The sequence below is a fragment of the Choloepus didactylus genome, chromosome 15 (assembly GCF_015220235.1).
Source record: "Choloepus didactylus isolate mChoDid1 chromosome 15, mChoDid1.pri, whole genome shotgun sequence".
Taxonomy (NCBI): Eukaryota; Metazoa; Chordata; class Mammalia; order Pilosa; family Megalonychidae; genus Choloepus; species Choloepus didactylus.
Window position 1 is genome coordinate 67,125,517 of NC_051321.1, and position 20,791 is coordinate 67,146,307.

General features: G+C 48.5%; 1 protein-coding gene across 1 annotated transcript; it reads right to left on the minus strand.

Moving 5' to 3' along the window:
* Window positions 1-1,651: 1,651 nt before the first annotated feature.
* NODAL (nodal growth differentiation factor) lies at window positions 1,652-8,289 on the minus strand. The gene is made up of 3 exons (XM_037803902.1): window positions 8,103-8,289; window positions 3,436-4,133; window positions 1,652-1,984 (listed from the first exon to the last, which is right to left on the minus strand). The coding sequence occupies exons 1-3, from the start codon at window positions 8,287-8,289 to the stop codon at window positions 1,832-1,834; spliced, it is 1,038 nt and encodes a 345-aa protein (XP_037659830.1). The 3' UTR covers window positions 1,652-1,831.
* Window positions 8,290-20,791: the final 12,502 nt, after the last annotated feature.

Here is a 20,791-nt window from a genome sequence, read left to right on the forward strand (position 1 = left end):
GGCCCATGGGATTTTCACTCCCAAGAACTTCAGTGCGATGGGTTCAAATGTTTGGTTTCAAAAGGCTAAGGCCTTAATCAAAAGCTAGGTCAGCAAAAACCTCTGAGTGCTATTAAGAACACCACCCTTGGGGCTTGAGAGACCAGAGCTCAGCTCTTGGCCCTGCCACTTCTAGTGATGTGGTCAGGCCACTAAGCCTCTCTGGGGTCTTGTTTAGGAGAGAGGATGGGATGAGCTACCTCACAGGCCACCCCAGCTCTACCATACTCGAAGTAGAGTCAGATGCAGAATCTGATGGTGATTTTGTATTGTGGTTAGGATAGAACCTGGGCAGGTTTATTTCCATTCTGAGAAATGAGCAACTGGATCAGCTCTGTTGCTGAATTAGAATACTGAGGCTTCTTAAGCCCAAAACTGGCTCTAGCAAACCCAGCCCCTGCCTGGGTGAGGATTAGTACCTTGAGTCAACCAAGACTTGAGGTGAGTCACATCCAAACTCTGTAGAGGTTCCCACACAGTGAATCATTTTGCTAACGCTAGAGTGGACACGTGCCCTTGTTTGGGCAGTGCTTAACAAGATCAGCAGTTAAGCACAGAATTGCTCCTGTCGGAGTCTTTTAAGCCAGAGGATGAACCCTTGTGCTCACGTGTGTTTGGCGATAGAGCTTCCTACAAGAAACCTTAGGTCCCTTTTCGACCTGCTTCGAGGAACCTAAAATGAAGCCAGTCTTAAACTGTGTGCAATAAAAAGGCTGATAAAGGGCAGGCAAAGGGGATATGGCAGGGACTGGGCTTAAACTTTATAAGTTTTAGAGGGAGAAGGCTTAAAGCCATGGCCTAAAATCTCATGGCTCTTCTGAGTTCATCAACCAAACATTTAACAGGGATACATCAGGATCTAGCCTCTTTTTGTCTTACAGCAAATTACTCACCTGAGGTCACATAGTTTCTCAGTGGTTGAGCTGTGACTGTAACCCAAGTCTCATGCCGCGTAGGGCAGGGCCTTCACCCCTGCTGGATAGAAAGCTCTGGGGCCTCGTTAATAACATGCATTGAGGTTGAGGTGAATTGTCACCAGGTTTAATAGTATTGAGTTGTGTCTACTGAAGCAAACTGACTCAGGGAAGCCTGAAAGGCATCAGCCTTTGTAGTTCAACATGATCAGTTCACTTGAATGAATTCCTGCCTCTCCCTTCAGAGACACCAGCTGTCTTAGGGGAACTAGACAATGGCTTTATTGTTTGTGCAATTCTTCAATAGAGACCCACTCAGGAGCCTTTGGACAAGGCAAACAGATTGCAATTGGACAGCCAGAAAGACGTGGGGGAGGTGTCCCCCAAGCCAGCCTGAGTTAACAAGAGCGGACTGTTTTCATCTAATAACAGCCACAATCTTTTTTGAGGGTTGGGGGGTGGAGAAAACATGAAAGCTATTGACCTTGTCCCACTTCAAAAATAATAATAATAATAATAATGCACACATGCCCCAACTTTTGCAGACAATTTCAGGGGGTTCACAGGTTTTTTTTTAAAATCATGTAAAGAACTCTCACACTAGTGCTTTTACTCTCTGTTGTCTTTTCATTAAAGAGAAAACCCAGCCAGGGCCCTTCGTGGTCTTCCTCCTCCCTCTTCCTGACAGCAGTGTCTGTGGTGAGCCCCAATCCACAGGGCCCTGCAGTTAGCATGGGCAGCCTTCCTCTTCAGTTCTGGGGACAGAGCAACCTTGCCCCTCTTTGTTTCTCTTCAGTGGATCTGATGGTTACCATGTCTTCCAAGAGCTTCCCAACCTTCCAGGGGACAGGCAAATCCAACATCCCTCTCAAATCTCTTCATAGACACCCACATTCTTCCACTATCATGTCTTTATGATGATCTAGCAGGACCCTGCCATTGTCCACATAAAGCATACTCAACGGCTTGGTCTTCACTGGGGCGCAGCAGGTAGAGGGGACGCGATGGGGCTGGTAACGTTTCAGCAAGCTCTGTAAAAGGGAGGGGAGCAAGGTCAATTCACATGCCGATGATCAGGTCAGAATCGTCTTATTTCTGGGTAAAGAGTAAAAAAGTTACAGGGAGTTAAAAGTCAGTTTCTGGGAGCAAAAATAGAAGAAAATTGTTTTCGAAGAAGAATCGCATGCCAAAACATCATCAACTCCAACGTCTAAAATAACTTTAGCTCTGTTTTTCTTTTAAACAACAAGATTCTAAAAGTTACATGTGCCTGGGCAGAGTAGTAGCTAACTTACATGTTTTCCTGCCGTTCCGCTCTAGAGTGAATACCAATTTTAAAAATATTCCAAAAATAGGAAGTAGAACAGAGACAAAAATTCTTGTGGGATTTTGCTTTGCTGCCCAGAGCAGGGCAGATGAAGTTAATGGGAGAAAAGGTAACTACCCTTTGGCATTTGGAACTGGGCCCCATCCCTGGGGACACACAATGTCTCTCTGGGTCTGAGATAGTGGTTGCAACTCTTGGTCTCTGCAGTTCCCTTTGAGGAACTGTACTGGGTTGGGGGAGGCCTGTGAGGACCCTGGCCCCCACCACTGCTTCCCTTGCATGAGTTCAGCTCACATGGTCATGTTCCCTAGAGCCTCTGAACCCTACTGAGGCTTTGGCATGGAGGATGTATGCAGGTCCAAGAGATTCTCATTCCAGGCCTCACGGATTAAAATAAAAACAATTTGACCCCCATTTGACCTTTGAGGGCAGGGTAGGGCTATCACATTAGGCTTTCTCTCTCTCCATCCTCTGTTCTAGCCCACCAGTCCTTTCTGCTTCTCTCCCCTCCACCACCTCCCAGACCTTAGGCTGGTTAGCAGCACCTGGTGGAAGCCTGTGAAAAGGTGACCAACTCCTGTTTTAGGCAGAAGTCCAGTGGCTGATACAGTATTATCACAGCCATAGCCTCGTAAACGTGGCCCCCATTTTATCAGTGAATCACTGATGACATCTAGTAAGTCATCATCAAACATGCCTATTACCTGCCAACTACTATACATGCCTTACACATTTCATTTCACTTAACCCTGCTACACCCCAATGAAATATAGCATTGTTATCCCCATTTTAAATGTGGGAGAACAGGCACAGATAGTTGGCAACTTGGTCTGTATATCTAGGTGTAAAACCCAGGCCTGTCTATTCCCAAAGTCCAGATTCCAACTTCCTTTCCTGGAAAGTCAGGGCTAGGGAGGCCCTGAGACCTTCTAGACCACCCACCCCTCATCTTACAAAAGGGAAGCAATGTGTTCAGAGTCACACAATGGGGCATGCTGATAGGCTCTAGGAGGGTGTTTGTTGGTCATCTGCCTATCTCTATTAACTATCACAGGATCTGGTGCTCAAATAACTGAATCCAGCAGTAAGACCACTTCTTCCCCCGGCCCCCCGCAGCTTACTGCCTCCCAGTCCCCCGATGCCCCAGCAACACACCTGGATGTATGCATGGTTGGTGGGATGAAACTCTTCCCCCACGGGGTTGGGACACTCGCCCTCGCAGCGATAGGCATTGTACTGCTTGGGGTAGATGATCCAGGAGCCCCAGCCGATCAGGTTGAAATCCACCTGGAATTTGACCTTCCGACACAGTTGGCTTCTGTCTGGCAAGTGTTGTCGCCGGTGCCTCCGGCTCCTCTCCTTGGAGAGCTGCCCCTCCTGGGCCCGCCAGGAGCTCTCAGCCTCCCACAGGAGTGTGGAGCCGCCCAGCCGCCTCTGCTCCTGGGGGAGGTTGGAGTAGAGCATGAGGAGCACGTTGGTGCTGGGCAGCTCAGGTGGCTGCTGCCAACACTCTCTAGCTGGACCAGAGAGCTGCTCCTCTAGCTCCCTGGGGTGCTTCAGCCACTTGGAGAGTGGCCTGGTTACCTCCAGGACTATGCTGCCTGATGAGAAGGTGACCTGAGATGGAGTGACAGTGAACAGGTCCATCTGAAGTCGTTCCAGGCAACCGGCTGGGTCCTGCTCTGCGTCCAGCTTTGGCTGGTGGAAAATCTCGATGGACACTGGGGCCTCAGAGGGAGGGTCCACAGGGGTTGGCAGCTGCAGCCGGAGCTCAGCCCATGTCAGATCCTCTTCTTGGCTCAGGAAGGAGAAGTCAAAAGCAAAGGTCCAGTTTTGCCCCTGCACCTCCACATCTGGGTGGGAAAAAACCGGGAGAGAAGCAGGCTGAGTGGTAAGCTCCCCTGGCAGCTCATGTTTGAGCCCTTACCATATATAAATCATCTGCCTTAATCTTTACACCAACCCTACAAGTGGAAATGCTAGTGCATCCATTTTAGAGATGAGGGAAACGGAGATGCAGAGAGGTTAAATTACCTGTCCAAGCTATCATTCTTGGGAGGTGGCAAAGCTAAGAGCCAAACCTGGGTTTACCCAACTCCAAATCACTGTGATGCCACACACACACAAACACACACCCTGCCCCATACCCTCTGCAGCCAGAGAGCAACTGGTAAAAATTTAATGGTTTCTGTCTCCCCCTCTCTCTTGACACATCCAGTCCAAGGCTAAGCCTTCTCACCTAAACTCCGGCTTCCACTCAACCTATGTCCCTGGAACAAGTCCACCTTCTCCAGGCTCTGTTTCCTCACTGGAAACGGGGGACCTGGTTTCCCAGGCATATTGAAGTAGAAATGGAAAGGCTCAGAAAGGCAATAGAAATAAAAGACGGGCCACCCTCACCCCCACAAGTCTCCAAGGAGGGAGGAAGAAACCTAAAGAGTTTTCTGGCAACCCTACAAATATGTTACTAAAGGCACTCTAGGCCTGATTTTGCACAGACCTCAGTTTTCCAGCCAGTGGTCCTTCCTATCTACCTGTAGGCACCCACTTCCTCCTGCCAGGGGTCATCCACACCCACCCACCTGGGGCAGACAGGCAGCCATCACACCCCCCAGCCCTGGTCCACTCAACCAAGAAAACCAAATGCAAACCAAAAGAACAGGAGTGGGAGGTGCATTCCATTTCTTCTAGTCCTGGACTAATTTGGTCTGATGCGTGGGAATAGCACATATTTTCAGGTCACTTAAAAGTGATCTTTAACTTTCTCAAGCCCAGTTTCCTTTTTTTGCAATGGGCAGAGTAATGCTTTACCCATTTTGGCATTTCATGAGGACCACGGGAAATAAGAGGTTTGAAGGTTTATTGCTAAATAAAAGCCAACAAATTTTATTCAATAGAAATAAAAACAGGGAGTCTATGACCCTTCTCTGTATAAAACCTGGAGTAACTGCTGATCTCTGATTCAGGTCCCCTCTAGGTACATTGCCTAGCATTTTATCTTACTTGTCTCACAGAGCAGATATTGAGTTAATTTCTCTGGGGAATCCTGCTTGCTTTATTAGGGGGCAATTCCCAGCTTCAGTCTCCTGGCAGTCCTCCCAGCCCAATTCCAGCTGCTCTTTTTCACTTAATTTCCACTTCCCTCCTCGTTAGCACCTCCAGGAAGCAATAACCCGCCCCTGACTAGCAACTCTCTCCAAAAGGTGTGGGACCAGGAGGTTGCAATTATCATTATCCATCACCCATTGGAGAACTACCCAGCAATTAGGAATTCTGTGAGTCATTCAGGCACCGCCCTGAAGACAAGCAGCAAGTCCTGGCCACCTGCCCTAGGAGGCCTGGGGACAGTGGTTTTAAAATGCTTTATCTCAAGTATCTGCAAATGGCCATTTAGAGGAAGCTCAGTGGTTAAAAGCAAGGCTCTGGAAAATTTGACCATGGTGGTTCAAATTCTGGCTCTGCCATTGCTAACTGCTTGACATTAGATGGGTTACTTTCCTTCTCTGGGTCTTGGTTTCCCTATCTGTAAAAGGGGATTGGTAATAGCATCCACCTCACATGAGATAATGCACATAAATTGCTTGGTCCAGCACAACCACCAAAGTTCAACAAATGATGGCTGTCATCAACCTCCTCATTATTGTCCAGCTCCAAGAGTTAGAAACGAAGGTGCCTGGCCAGGCAGAGGCAGACCACAGGGGTGCGAAGTCATCTGTAAAGGAAACGGGATGGGCATTGTGTATGGAGGAAGCAGGGAAGATTGTTCCTTCCAGCTGGAAAAGTGCAGCACCATGACCTGCCCCCACCCCCCCATCTCCAAGCCAAGGGCTCCCTGGGACGCGGCGCTGACAAATTCTCCTACATGTGGCTCTGGTTCATCTTAGAGTAGGGGGACCTTATCTTTTGGGGGTCACAGATACCTGGGGTAAGCTAAGAATGCCCTCCCAAGAAAAAAAAAATGCCCCCACCCAGTTGTGCAAATGCCACTTCGAAGTAGGCACTAGGATAGGGTTCATGGATGCCCTGTAACCCATCCATGTGGTGAGGCTGAGGAAGACTTAGGGAGCCCACAGGAAAGGGTGGGGGTATGACACTGAGTGCCCACTCCACGTGATGATAAATTTTAAGAGTGCCAGCCATGAAGTGCTGCTTTCCATGTGCCAAGTGTCTTACAAGCATTGTCTCCCTAAATCTTCTGTATGGTTAGCACCATTTTGCAGATGAGGAAACTGAAGGTCGACCTTCAGTTATCCCAGTTGCCCAAGGTGAAGAAATTTAAACAGCTGTTAAACAGATTTGTGGGTCGGGGATGCAAACCCTATCTGTTCTGACTCCAGGACCCAATTCACCCTGTCATGGTACAGCTTATAAAGAAACCGAACAGGGCAAGGGGCTGGTTTAGGGCATCCCTCTTCCTCGAAGCCCTCTGCAGGCAGACTGTCCTTGCAGCTCCTGAAAAATCAATCAAAAAAGACAGCCAATTCCCTTATTTTACAAAAGGGGAAACCAGAGAAGTGAAGTGACGTGCCAAGAACACGCGAAGAATTGGAAGCAGAATTTGAAGGACCGAAACCCAAACTTTCGTGAACTTTCCGCGAGGAGGAAGGGAACCGGAAAGTGCGCTCCCCGCCCCCACCCCTGCCCCATCCCCACTTGGCCCATCCCACCCCGGGTTACTTTCTGGCAGAAGGACCGAGCGCTCCAGCAATTTTCTCCTTGCCCCGCCCCCCAGGCGTCCCCCGTCGGGGCTGGTCCCCAGGTGACCCTTCCGGAGAGGGTCACCGGCCGTCTGACCCCGGACGCGGCGCGCTGGAGAGCTGGGGGAGCCCCCGCCCCCAGGCCACGAGGGGCCGGCGAGCGGCCTGTCAGATCAAATTAGCGGATGTGGATTGCGCCGCAGTCCTGGGGAGGGCCGTCTGGCCCCGGGAGGCGGAGGGAGGCGCGGGCGGCTGGGGCTCCCCGGCAGCGGGATGTGGATTCCGCGGGGCAAGGGGGATGCTGACTCGGGGCTCCCTCCCCTCTGCACGCACCTGCCTGCCCGCGCTGCCGGGTGTCCATCCCGAGGCGGCGACACTCCCAGGTCACTGTCTACACCGACTCCCTCCCGCCCCCTCTCCAAATCTAGGCCCCAAGTGCGCTGTCACTCGAGGACCCTAGGCTGCCTCCGTTCTCGATTTCGGATTCGGGGCACCCCTTCTCTGATTTCGGATCTCTGATCTCTAATTCCTGACGTTACGTTGCTGATACCGGGGTTTCCATACTCGCCCTTTGCCTGAGGCACTCCCAGCGCAAACCCAGGGCCTCATTCACCCTCGCCCGGAAGAAGGAGGGGAGGGAGAAAGAATTCAACCAGAAAAAATAATCGTAGCAATGTTAGTACCGTTTATTGCTCCCATGCCGAGCTTTGTGCTAAACGTATTACCACTTTGTTACCCAGCCCTCTCAACAGGCTTATAAGGGAGGTACTATTATCCCTATTTTACAGATGCGGAAACTGAGATGCCTGGAGGTTAGCAATTTAAATTACAAGATAAGAGGCGCAATCAGGCACCCGCCCTAAAAGCACTGCTTTCTCCCCACCCAACCAAGACCCGGGACGCAGAGATTACCATCGGAGACACCTCCTGGATCCACGAATCCCCTCCCTACCTCGGCATCCATCAGCCCTGCGCCCCCAACTATGCAGACTCCAATACACCCCCAGATTCAGACCCTCGAGGACGGCGTCCCCACCACGGAGCTCAGCGCACTCCCGGTATCCCAAGGCTGGGCGCGGCGGGAGGTCCCCCAGGTGCCCGTCGAGGCGCGGCGGCGCAGCCTACCTTGCGCCTGCAGGCTGCGGATGATGTCCGCCCGGGGCAACGGGTCACGGTAGAGGCTCAGCATATAGGCAAGAGGGGACGGCGACGAGGGCTGCCCCCATGTACGGAGGTGCACGGTGGCCACTGGCGCACAGCCTGCCTGGAGCAGGGCCCACCAGACGTGGAGGAGGAGCGGCAGGCGGTGCATGGTGGGCTGGCGGGCCTGGAAGCAGCGCCTCCGCCTCTTATATCCTGGGTCCCCGCAGCCGCCCCGCCCCCGCCCTTCCTCCCTACGGAGAAGCTTAAAGATCATGTTAACACCCCCCTGCCCCCCATCCCCGTGTGGGCTAGAAGGACCCCCTGCTGAGGGCAGGCGAGACTGGAGCCTGGTGGGGAGGAGGCTTTTGGTTTGCCCGGCCTGGGTGCCACTCTAGGGACTAGAAGCCTTGTTCTGCGACGGAACAGGATTTTCGCTGGCCAACGACCAGGTCTGAATCTTCACCACCTCTGCCTCTCCTGGGAGCCCTGCCCCTTCCTCTCGCTCAGGGCTCTAAATGGATGTCTGGCTCTTTAAGGGACAGGTAGGTGATGGCAGTGAGTCCTGGAGGCTTTCAGGCAGCCTTCCAGTGCAGCCTTCCCCAGCAATGCCCTGTGGTCTCCCTGGGAGTCCCTGGCCTGCCTAGAAGACCAGTCTCTGGGATACTACTGGATACTGGCAGGTTGCTGGTGCAAAGAAGGTGAGCTCCAGGTGAGACACATGGGTTCATAACAGCATGCATCATATATTGAAGGGCTCTCCTGGGGGAGACAGGGTGCAGACATGGCCCACCCTCTCCTGGGGAAGACAGAGGGCTGAAGTGGCCAGGACACAGACTTCATCTGCAAAGGGAGGAAGCTGGAGCGGCGATGTGGGGTTATAGCTAACACAGTGATCCCCACCCCCATGTGTGAAGATCCTTCAGTGGGGTCAGGCTCTATTCTCCCCAGGCCCACATCACCCAGTGATTTTAGGGGGAAAGTCACTGTCCGTGTTCTGTAAGGAGAATCTCCTTCCGGGTGTCATCAGGTCAGAGCTGGAATTACTTTTAAAGAAATGTAAATCCTTGCCCCCATGTCAGGCTTGATCTGTTTTCCTGTGCACAGACCCCTCTCCCCATCCCAGTGCCCTTTCCTAGCCATGACAAGCACATTAGCAGCTGGCTAACATTTACTGAGCACTTAGTATGTGCCAGGCCCAGTGCTAAGTACTTTCTGCACCTCAGCTCCTTTCACAGGAGGCTTCCAGGTCAAAAGAACCAGGGGCTCAGACCTGAGCAGGTGTTAGAAAATGGAAAGAAGCCCAGCAGGCTCAGCCAGGAACCCCAAGCCTGTGTCTGGGGGAGGCTGCAGCACCCACCGGGAGCAGCCAGCCAACCAGCAGTAGCGAAAGGGGGTTGTAATCCCAGCACCAGCCACGAAACCTTGGAAAATCTCCTGACGCAACAGATGGTTAATTCCTTAAAGTTGGGAACTGTCTTATTCATCCTGCTCTCCCCACAGTACATATCATAGTTGGGACCCAAAGAATCTTAGTTATGTACCTAAATCAATTAATGGCACTGTGACTTGCCTAGAGAGAAGTATCACCTGGGATTTTTGTTCAACTATTGATTCCTGAGTCTGGACTACCAGACCTTCAGAATTAGAATTTGGAGAGAGGGGCTTGGTAATCTATATATTTAACAAGCACCCAGTGATTCTTTTCAGACAACTTTGGGAACCTGGGTGGGCTAGGGTTCTAGTCGCAGTTAGTAACCCATAAACCACTTATCTTTATTCAGTTTCCTGATCTGTAAAATGTGGCTGTAGGTACCTCTTTTCAAGCAGATGAAACTAAATGAGTGTAAAAATGCTTTGCACACTCCAGAACCTTATGTGAGCATTATACACACGGGTATTATTGTGGGTGACCCATGGTTGTCGTAACTTCCCCAGCCTGGGAGGCTCACTGGCTGGGGTTGTCAGCCCCAGCCCTCCGCATCAGACCCCTCTTCAGTGAGGGAAGTCACCTTCACCCAGGCTGGCAGCTTCCACGCAAGTGGCCCGCAGCCCTCCCTGGGAGTTTGCCTTGTCCTCAGCCTGTGGGGAGCTGAGGAGGCCCTGCTGGCCTGGCTGACTATTAGGGATGGACTGACCATTGAGCAGGGCCAGTGAGTCCGGCCGTGGTGTCTGGGGCAAATGGAGCCTGTGGACACTCGCTGCTCCCACGGAGTGGCTCTAAGAGTCAAAGGTGCTGGGAAAAGGTGTTGGTGAGATGACTGCACAACCTCTGAGGTCTCCTCTTGCCTGGGGAGTCTGCCATCCTGCCTGGCAGAGGGGAGGTTGCTGTGGCCCACCTCTGCTGGGAGCCAGGAGCTCCTTGAGGGTCCCCAGTGAGTCCTGGCTCAACTTCAGGCCCAAGGAACCCACCAGGGTTCCTGCACCTTTTCCACCACGCCGACTGGCCTTGCCTCTACCTCTCTTCTGCAGGGCTTCCGAGTCGGAGAGGGAAGACGCATGAGCCACAGACCCAAGGCGGACAGCCCAGCAGCCTGGGGGGAAATGCGCCCTGCTGCTGTGGTCTGGAGTGCATGCTCCGCTGTCTCCAGGGTGGCTGAGTCAGGCTGTGGGAACCAGGCCCAGGAGTTGTTCAGGCAAAGCTCTGTGAGCCGAGGGGCCCTCCCTGGAGAGAATACAGTAGGGGATTGTGTGAAGGACACAGGCTGGGGTCCAAAGGCCAGGGTCCTGATCCCATTCTCTGTTGAGTCCCATCACCTGCCACAGCCTGCCACAAAGCAGCAGGTCAGTAATATTGTTTGATTAAAACAATGCAAACGTCCTTCGGTAGGGGGTTGGCCAAACGAAACAAGGTCCACTAAAGGACATGTACCCAACATTCCCTTGCTGGGGGCCTGGAGGTGGGGGAAACAGGCCTAGAGCTGGTGAACTTTTTCTTTCTCTATAGCAGGAAACAGTTATATTAGAGAATCATCACACGGAGTTAGCTTTGAGATTCCCACCCAGTCATCAACTGGGTGACCTTGGGCAAGTGAGTTGACCTTGCTGAGCTTTGATTTTCCCACCTGTAAAATGGGAGAGCACGGTACCTAACTAACAGGGTGGTTAGAAGGCTAAATGAAGTAGGATGTGGACAGCCTACAATCCCATAAATGTAGCAGCGATTACTGTCTAAATCTTTTTACTTACTAGCCCCTTATGATGCCTTGTATATATTTTCTCTTTTGATCCCCACAACACAGCCTTGTGAACTATGAATTATTTTCCTATTTTATTATATACCCATTTTCAGTTGAGGAAACTGAGGTCTGAGAGCATAAATGTCTTCAGTTCAAGTCACCGGTGATTTGGGGCATGCTACTTGAACTCTTTCAATGCTAAATGTTGGGAGTGCAGAGATCCATTCCACTCCTAGTCTTTTTTTTTTTTTTCTTTTTTTTTCTTTTAAGAAATGGAGCAGAGGAGGCATGGGTTTTATTATCTCCATGTAGGTGAGAAAAGAGGGAAGAGCTCGTGACCTTCTGGATTGACAAAGAAAAATTCACAAGTGTTTATCCCTTCCAGACAAACAGGTGTCAATTGAAATATTATCAGAGCAGCCCATTATTTAGTTAGACGCCCTATCAGAGTAACAGACCCTTCAACAGTTGATTACTCAGCAGGACACAGCAGCTGCTCTGAAGCCCAGATGCTTGATCCAATTCCCCTTTATACAGAGCATTTGAAAGACAGTCTCGGGAGGCTGAGTGGCACTTACCATCCCACACCTGTAAAGGAGGAAAGGGAGCAGGATGTGCCACACCCTTTCTTCGTTTCACATTTTTTTTTTATGGCAGTAAAATACACACAAATAGAAATCATTTTAACCATTTTTAAGTGGACAATTCTGCGACATTCAGTCCATTGGCAACGTTGTGCAACCTTCACACTATCTATTTTCAGTATATTTTTATCATCCCAAACAGAAATTCGTACCTGTTGAGCAATGGCACACCTATTCTTGAGTGTCTGCTAGATGCCAGGCACTGGCTGGACAGGAGCAAGAGGGACAGAGACAAGGTCCTCGGGCTCGTGGGGGCATGTCCAGCAGGAGTGGTGAGAGGTGGTGGGGAAGCAGACAATAAGAAAAATCACATTTGACAGTGTGATTGTGAAGACCTTGTGGATCACACCCCCTTTAGCTAGTGTATGGATGAGTGGAGGAATGGGGATAAAAAGTAAAGGACAAATGGGGTGGGATGGGGGGATGATTTGGGTGTTCTTTTTTCACTTTTATTTTTTATTCTCGTTCTGGTTCTTTCTGATGTAAGGAAAATGTTCAGAGATAGATTGTGGTGATGAACGCATAACTATGTTATCATACTGTGGACAGTGGATTGTATATCATGGATGATTGTATGGTGTGTGAATGTGTTTCAATAAAACTGAATTTAATAAAAAAAAATTTAAAAAAAATGCTATTAAAAAAAAAAAAGAAAAATCACATATAAAGAAAATGATAGATTACAATGACTGCTACAGAGGCCCCTGACAAGCACATGGGAACCAAGAATGGCAACCCAGGGGAAGGGCGGGCAGTTGGAGAGGTTCAGAAGTCATCCTGGCTGGAACCCGTTCTGAAACCCAGCTCTCCCAAATCACCATGTGTCCTCGAATCCAGGGGATACCTGTTTTAACAAGGATGTTCAACACAGAGCAGATATATCTACTTCCATACTGGACCAGAAGCTTCTTGAAATGAAGGAAGGATGAAGTTTTATTCGTCCTTATGTCCCTTGCACTATGTGGCACATAATAGGTATTCAAATAAATGTTCTCTAAATTAAAATGAGTGATAGTAACAACAGCTAACATGTATTGATCAGTTCATGCCTCGGGCACTCTGCTGATCACTGCATTAATTGTATCATCACCCCTACTGCAGAGAACAGAAAACGGAGACTCAGAAGAAATAAGGTAACTTGCTCAAGGCCTCGGATTTACAGCGGAACCAGCCGCTATATGAAAGGTAGCTCTACTCATCAAACCCTTTCTTTTATCCCGTTGCATCCCCATGGACAACTGGCTGAAAACATGCCTTGTAGTAAGACTTTAAAACTCTCAAATAAAAGTCTTGCCTTTCCCAGGATCCATCCAGAAGTTGCAGACAGAGTTCATTCCAGATGTGTATTGGTTCAGGGCTGTATGGGGGCCTGGAATTGCTCTGTGACTAGCCTGAGCGACCGTCTGACAAAGCCGTCCATCTCTGTAGAACCTTCTCTGCTCTGAAACTCTGGAAGAATCCAAGTCCCTGTAACCTCTTTGGAACAGAGACTAATAGTCATACTTCTTATTTTTTAAGGACATTAGTCAGTCCAGGATCTATTCCCGTGAGAAGGACCAGAAGTACCCCCTTCCCAGAGGGGATGGCATCTTCCAGCTTCCCCTGCCCCAGACAGACCGACAGATTGCCTGACCTGGGAGATAACCTTTGAGGCCATCATCACATCTGGCTGGAGGGGAAGGGGGCAGAGCCTGTAGCAGTTCCCGAGTGTTTTCCATTGGGTGGTTGGGACCATACCCCAAAATGAGCAGGCACGTGTGGCACCCTTAAGTGCAGAGACCCTGAGGTCAGCTTGCCTGGCAGCAGAATCTGGACGCTTCTCCATCACTTACTGCCTAGGCACATTAGACCATTCTCTTTCCACCTCGAAGCTTCTGGTTCCCCAGCCTTAACATGGAGATAAATAATAGTGTCTGCCTCATAGGGGTGTTGTGAGGAGTAAATGTGTGGAGAGCATAGTGTTTGTAGCATTTAGTCATTTGTGCATTCATTCACCGACCAAGTCTTATTTCGGGGGGCTATGGCAGGTTAACTCAGTGAAAGCTATAGAGAGTGAGATTCTCAGGGAGTCGAGGAAGGAAGGCTTTGCAATTCTGCCATATTGGAGGAGCATATCCTATACATCAGGCTGCCTTACATGTACACACATATATATATTTATATATTAGCTTATCCTATTTGCCCTCACTGAAGCTCTGGGAGGTATGCAAGGCATTTCAGAGAAGAGGAAACAGAGTTGCAGAGAAATGAAATAAACTAGATTATATCTGTCCAGTGCCTAGCACAGCCCCTGGCACATGGGCACTCAATAAGGGTTTGTCAGTGATGGAAAGAATTCTACATTCCTGAAGCAGGCTCCTCATGCACACTTGCCTTCTGTGTGCTCTTTTCTCTGCCTGCAATCTCCTGCTCATTCCTACCCATTTATCAAGTTACAACTTGAAAGTCACCTCCTCTACAAACCTGCCACTAGCTCCCCCAGCAACTCAGCAGAGCCCACTTCTACATCAAGCATCACAGAGCAGTTGTCCAAACTCACTTTGGGGTCTGCCCCCGACTGTGAGCTTCCTGCAAGAGAGATGACTACTGACTCAGTTCTCTCCAAAGCCGTAGCTCTGCTTCATAACCAACCATCACTATCTGTGATCTGCAGCCTCAGCGAATGAATCCAGTCCCATAAATGGTAAAGCTGGGTCTTAGTATATGCCTTTTGCCTCCACCTTCAGTATGTACCCACCCTTTCCGGACCTACACTGCCATCTTGGTGGTCTTGGAGGCTGATGTCCAGAGGCGAGAGGTGCCCTCCAGACACCTCTGCTGGGCACACGTGGCTGCCTGTGACCCATAGACAGAGATAAGCCAATATCCCAGCCCTGCAGCCCACTCCCTCCCCCAGTCCTCTTGTACCCCCTGTGCACTCCAGTCACATGGAAACATCAGCCCTTCCCCAATGTTCAAAGCTGTTCTTCTGCCTGAAATGATTTTGCCTCCTCTTTATTTACCCCAAACACAGCTATTTATCCCGTAGAATCCAGCTCAAGGGTCTCCTCTTCCATGAAGCCTTCCTTACATGGCCTTCGACCCCCTTTAGGCACTCTACCCCTGACCCCCTCCTCATTCAGGCTCCAATGCCAGCCATTCTTTGTTTATGGGTTCAGGTCCTCCAACCCCTAGGAGTTTTCCACCAGCAAGCCTGGTCCCCTGTTCGCTCTACTGAGCAAAGGGCCTAGCCCCCAGTGCATGCTCAGCAAATGGAGGCTGCAAACTGCCTGCAGCCAGCCTAGGCTGACGGCTGTGTTTTTTCTGCCCTCCTCCTACCACCCCACCCCCGAAAAAGTGTTTTGGAAAGTTTAAGTTGCCAACAATGAAGCATGCTAAGATTTTGCATGAAAAAAAATATATATATGTATATTTTTTTTTTTTGGAGGGGGGGTGGGGAGTTCATTTGAGAACTGGAAAGTTCTGGGCCCTCATTTCAACATGGCAAACATTTCCTAAAGCCGAGGAGTAACTGCTCCCTTTAGGCAGGGTGGTTCTCCTAAGTGTGCCACGGTCCCCACCACACCTCAACTTTTTACAGCCATTTGCCTGGCCCTGAAGACAAATGAGTTTGAGACCCCTGCTATAGGTTGGATGGGAGAAAGACACTCTGGAATCAGTTAGAAAATGCTGTGGGGAGTGTTTGGGTGGGTCCCATCCTATTGCCCTCACTCCAGAGGAACTAACCCATGGGCTGGGAGTTACTGGCCCAGGCTGGATGAGATAGAAATAGTCTATTGTTTAATAAGTACTTGTCGTATATGCTTACCACATTGTGCTAAGCTGAGCATTTTACATGCATTATCTAATCTACCCTTCCCATCAATCCTGTGAAACAAATTGGATATTTACTCTCACTTTACAGATGAGGAAACTGAGGCTCAGAGAGGTTAAGCAGCAAGTGGTAAAGCTGTGATTACCCTAAGTCATTCTGACTTGACCCACACTGGACACCACCACGTCCCAACCTAGGCAGTAATAACCTCCGTGGCTCAGAGAGGCCATTCCTGACTCACCCAGGTGAATTAAACTCCTTTACTCAGTCGTACCACCGTGTTCATTTCCCCCATTGCACGTCTGCATTTGGAAATGAACTTGTTTTGTTTAACAGTGTTTGTTTGTTCTTTCTCTGACCCCTCCCCCCAGCACTGGCATATAAGCCAGATTCCTGTCTGTTCGGTTCACCGCTATATCCCAGGGCCTATTCCAGTTCTTGACACATGTAGCTGCTCAATAAATATTTGCTGAACCTCTGGGGGACACAGAGGGAAGAAGTCAAGGATGGGAGAGGCAATTCTTAATCCTGTGACTAGAAAGGCTGGAAGCCCCTCAGGACTCCAACTTCCTGTGGTTTCAAGGACTTCTACCTCACTCTCCTCCTGAGCACTTGATGGGGTACACGGTGGTGCTTAACAAATGCTGGGTACGTCAGTGTCTTGACATCAGCAAGACAATTTGTTCTTAGTGCTCCTGTCTCCTTATGAACAGATCATGTTATTGCCCCTTCTCTGTGCCCACAATATACTGTCCTCTTCCTTCCATTCCCCCTGGTGATCCTTGGTGGAGCCGTGACCTGAGCAGGGCTCACATCACCCTCAGAGAGGGCGACTGGCCCAACGTCATCCAGCTGGTCAGGGGCCAGGCCTGTCTGCCTCTGACCTCCCACCCCCTCCGGCTCCTGGGGCCAGGCCCTGCTCCCAAGCCTCTCCTGGGTGGAGCCCAGGTCCTGGCTTGCTCTGCTTCCCACAGGGTCAGGAGGTGAAGGCTCAGCCTGCCCTGGGAACCTGCGGGATGGGAGGGTTTTGTGAAACAAACAAAGAGATCACCGGGAGGATGCCCTCTTTTCCAGCCCCAGAAGCTTCTCAGAGATTCCCACAGTCCTGCTAGCCACCTCTGCCTCCCACCTCCCACCTCCCCTGTTTCCCCTCCACCGGGACTCACTGGTGCTGAAGTTGAGCTGGAGTTTGATGATTCAGTTGGGCCTGGGGCTGGAGAAGGGCTGTGTGTGTGCGTGCACACACATGCAGGCACACGTATAGGGGCATGAGAAGAATCAGAACTAAGAAAAAACACTTAGGGAGTGCTTGCTGTATGCCAGACACTGAATGTACTAAGCAATTTGTGTGCACTATTAACCCACTGTCTCCCAAAATTGCTTGGTCATAATAATCACCTGGGGCTCTTTTTAAAAATAAAAACTTATTATAAAGCTACAATAATTGAAACAAAGCATGAAACTGGCATAGAGACCTATGGAATTGAATTGAGAGTTCAGAAATAAACCCTCACCTCTGTGACCAACTGATTTTATTTTCATAGTAATAATAGCAACAGCAACATTTATCGAATGCCCAATATGTAATAAGCATTACACTAGAAGGCTTACTTGCTTTTTTTGTTTTGTTTTTGCTTTTTATGCAATTTTATTGAGATATTCACATACCATACAATCATCCAAAGTGTGCTCAGTTGTTCACAATATCATCATATAGTTATGCATTCATCACCACAATCAATCTTTGAACATTTTCATTACTCCAAAAAATAAAAATAAGAAAAAAAATGAAAGTAAAAAAGAACACCCAAAACATCCCATACCCCTCCTGCTCCCCATTACTCATTTACTTTTTGTCCCCATTTTTCTACTCATCTGTCCTTACACTGGATAAAGGGATTGTGAGCCACAAGGTTTTCACAATCACATGGTCACATGGTATAAGCTATATAGTTATATGATCATCTTCAAGAATCAAGGATACTGAATTGCAGAAATTGGATACACTTTTAGGTATTTCATTCTAGCCATTCTAGGACGCTAAAAACTAAAAGGGATATCTATACAATGCATAAGAATAACCTCCAGAATGACCTCGCAACTCCATTTGAAATCTCTTGGCCACTAAAACTTTATTTCGTTTCATTTCTCATCCCTCTTTTGGTCCAGAAGCCTTTTTCAATCCCACGATGCTGGGACCAGGCTCATCCCCAGGAGTCATGTCCCACGTTCCCAGGGAGATTTACATCCCTGGGAGTCATGTCCCACATAGGGGGAGGCAGCAAGTCCACCTGCCAAGTTGACTTAGAGAGAGATGGCCAATTAATTTTTGATAAGGATGTCAATTCCACTCAATGGAGAAAGAATAGACTCTTCAACAAATGGTGCTGGGAAAACTGGATATCCACATGCAAAAGAATGAAAGTGGATCCTTACTTCACACTATATACAAAAATTATCTCCAAATGGATCAAAACCTAGATATAAGAACCAAAACTCTAAAACTCCTAGAAAAAAATATAGGGAAACATCTTCAGGAACTTATGTAAGCAATAGTTTCTTAGATTTTATACCGAAAGGTTGAGCAACAAAAGAAAAAATAGATAAATGGGACTTCATCAAAATTAAAAATTTTTGTGCCTCAACTTTATCATGAAAGTAAAAAGGCAGCCTACCGAATGGGAGAAAATATTTGGAAACCACATATCTAAATCCAATTTAGAAATGGGCAAAGGACTTGAATAGATATTTCTCCAAAGAAGATATACAAATGGCCATTAAGCACATGAAAAGATGCTCAACATTATTAGCCATTAAAGTAATGTAAATCAAAACCACACTGAAGTACCATTTCACACCTGCTGGAATGGCTACTATTAAAAAAATGGAAAATAACAAGTGTTGGTAAGGATGTGGAGAAATAGGAACACTCATTCACTGTTGATGGGAATGTAAAATGGTGCAACTATGGAAAACAGTTTGGTGGTTCCTCAAAAAGTTAAACATAGAATTACTATTTGACCTGGTGTTTTGGTTTCCAAAGGCTGCCAAAATGCAATATACCAGAAATGAACTGGCTTTTGACAATGGGGATTTATTAGCTCATAAATTTACAGTTCTAAGGCTGTGAAAAGGGCATCAAGAGAAAGATAAGTTCCCTGAAGAAAGGCTGCTGGCACTGGGGGTTCCTCTGTCAGTTAGCAAGGCACATGGCCAGATTCTGCTGGTCTTTCGCTCCCAGGTTTTGTTGCTTTCAGCTCCTGGTTCCAGTGGCCTCCTCTCTGAGCTTCTGTGGGTCCTTTCTTAGCATCTCCAGGACTTTTTTCTCCAAGCTCTCTTCTCTGGGTGTTTCTCTCTGAGCTTTCTTGGCCTTTTCTGCCTTTTATCCTCACATAAAGGACTCCAGTAAAGGACTAAGACCCACCTTGAAATAACTAGATGGAAATACCTGAAACTGTTGAACTGCAACCTGCAATCCAGTAGCCCTGATTCTTGAAGATGATTATATAACTTTATAGCTCACACGGTGTGACTGGGTGATTGTGAAAACCCTGTGGCTCACACTCCCTTTATCCAGTATATGGACAGATAAGTAGAAAAATGGGAACAAAAATTAAGTGAATAATAGGGGGGAAGGGGAGATGGGATGTTTGGGTGCTCTTCTTTACTTGTATTTTTATTCTTATTTTTGTTTTTTATTTTTTGGAGTAATGAGAATGTTCAAAAATTGATTGTGGCAATGAATGCACAACTATATGACAAATTGCACTCGGTGAATATTTGCAGTATTTGTATATCACCTATACCTCACTAAAGCTGTAAAAATGAATTTAAATATACTAAACTTTAAAAATATAAAAATTATTCAACTAATAAAACTAAGTGTAAAAGAAATTCAAATAAACTTAGATGTTCTTTGTAAGTTTGTACTGTTTAGACTTCCATTTCAAACTATACTTCTATTAAAGTTTAAAAGTGTACTAGGACTTTTGAGACACCTTGTATAAATGGACTCAGTGGACCGTGGATGGGACCCGGGAATCTGTAGTTTCAGTAGCTCCCCACCCACCTTCCAGGAAGGCTTATATTAGGTAAAATGGGAAATAAAGCTTTCAACAAACCCATGAGGTGGGTGCTTCTGTGGTCTTCTTTCTAAAGATGAGGGATCTGAGGTTCAGAGAGGTTGAGTGATTTGCCCAAGGTCACATAGTTAGTTAGTAGCAGTGCTGGGATTGGAGTCCGGCAGTCTGATTCCAAAGCCTGCCTTTAGGGTAGCTTAGGTGGAAGGACTTCCATCTCCAAGCTTCCCAAGCCCTGTGCCCCAGGGACCACTACCACCGGCTCCAGCGAGCCCCAGGCTGCTGCAATCCCAGCTACATCAAAGGGCCCAGGACTTCAAAGGCAGCTTAGGGGAGATGCACATACAGGCTGGGAATGCAGGGGCACCCCCCCACCCCCACCCCCACCCCGAGAGCTAATATAATTAACCAAAGACCCAGTGGGGCAGGAAGTGTCCTCAGTGAGCAGACAATTCACTGGAAGTGACTTGAATACCTTCTCACCCACCACCCACCCTTGGAGCCTTTCATTCTACGTAACCAAACCCGCTGGACACCTGGGAAAGGAGACAAGGTGGGGGCTCTGCCAAGTGTGTGTCCATTTCATAGGTGGAAAAACCTGAGGCCAGCTTTTGCCCATTTTGTGCCAGGCATAGTGTTGAGTGTTTTAGATACATGCCTCATCTTTATCTTGAAACTAGGTACAGGGTCACCATGGTGCATGAGCCTAAGAAGCTCCTTTCAAATTGCATCCTATATGTGTAATTATACCCATTTTACTGATGAGAAAACCGAGGCTTGGTTTGCTTGGGGTCAAGGTGGTATTAGGGGGCTGAGCAGGGATTGGAGCCCAGATCTGTTTTGACTATAATCCCCACCCTCCACTCCACCATTCAGGAAGGGGTGCAAGCTAAGACCACAGAACACTCTTCTGGCTCTTTCCCTTGACTCTGGGCAAGCCCAGTGGGTAGCAGGCTCA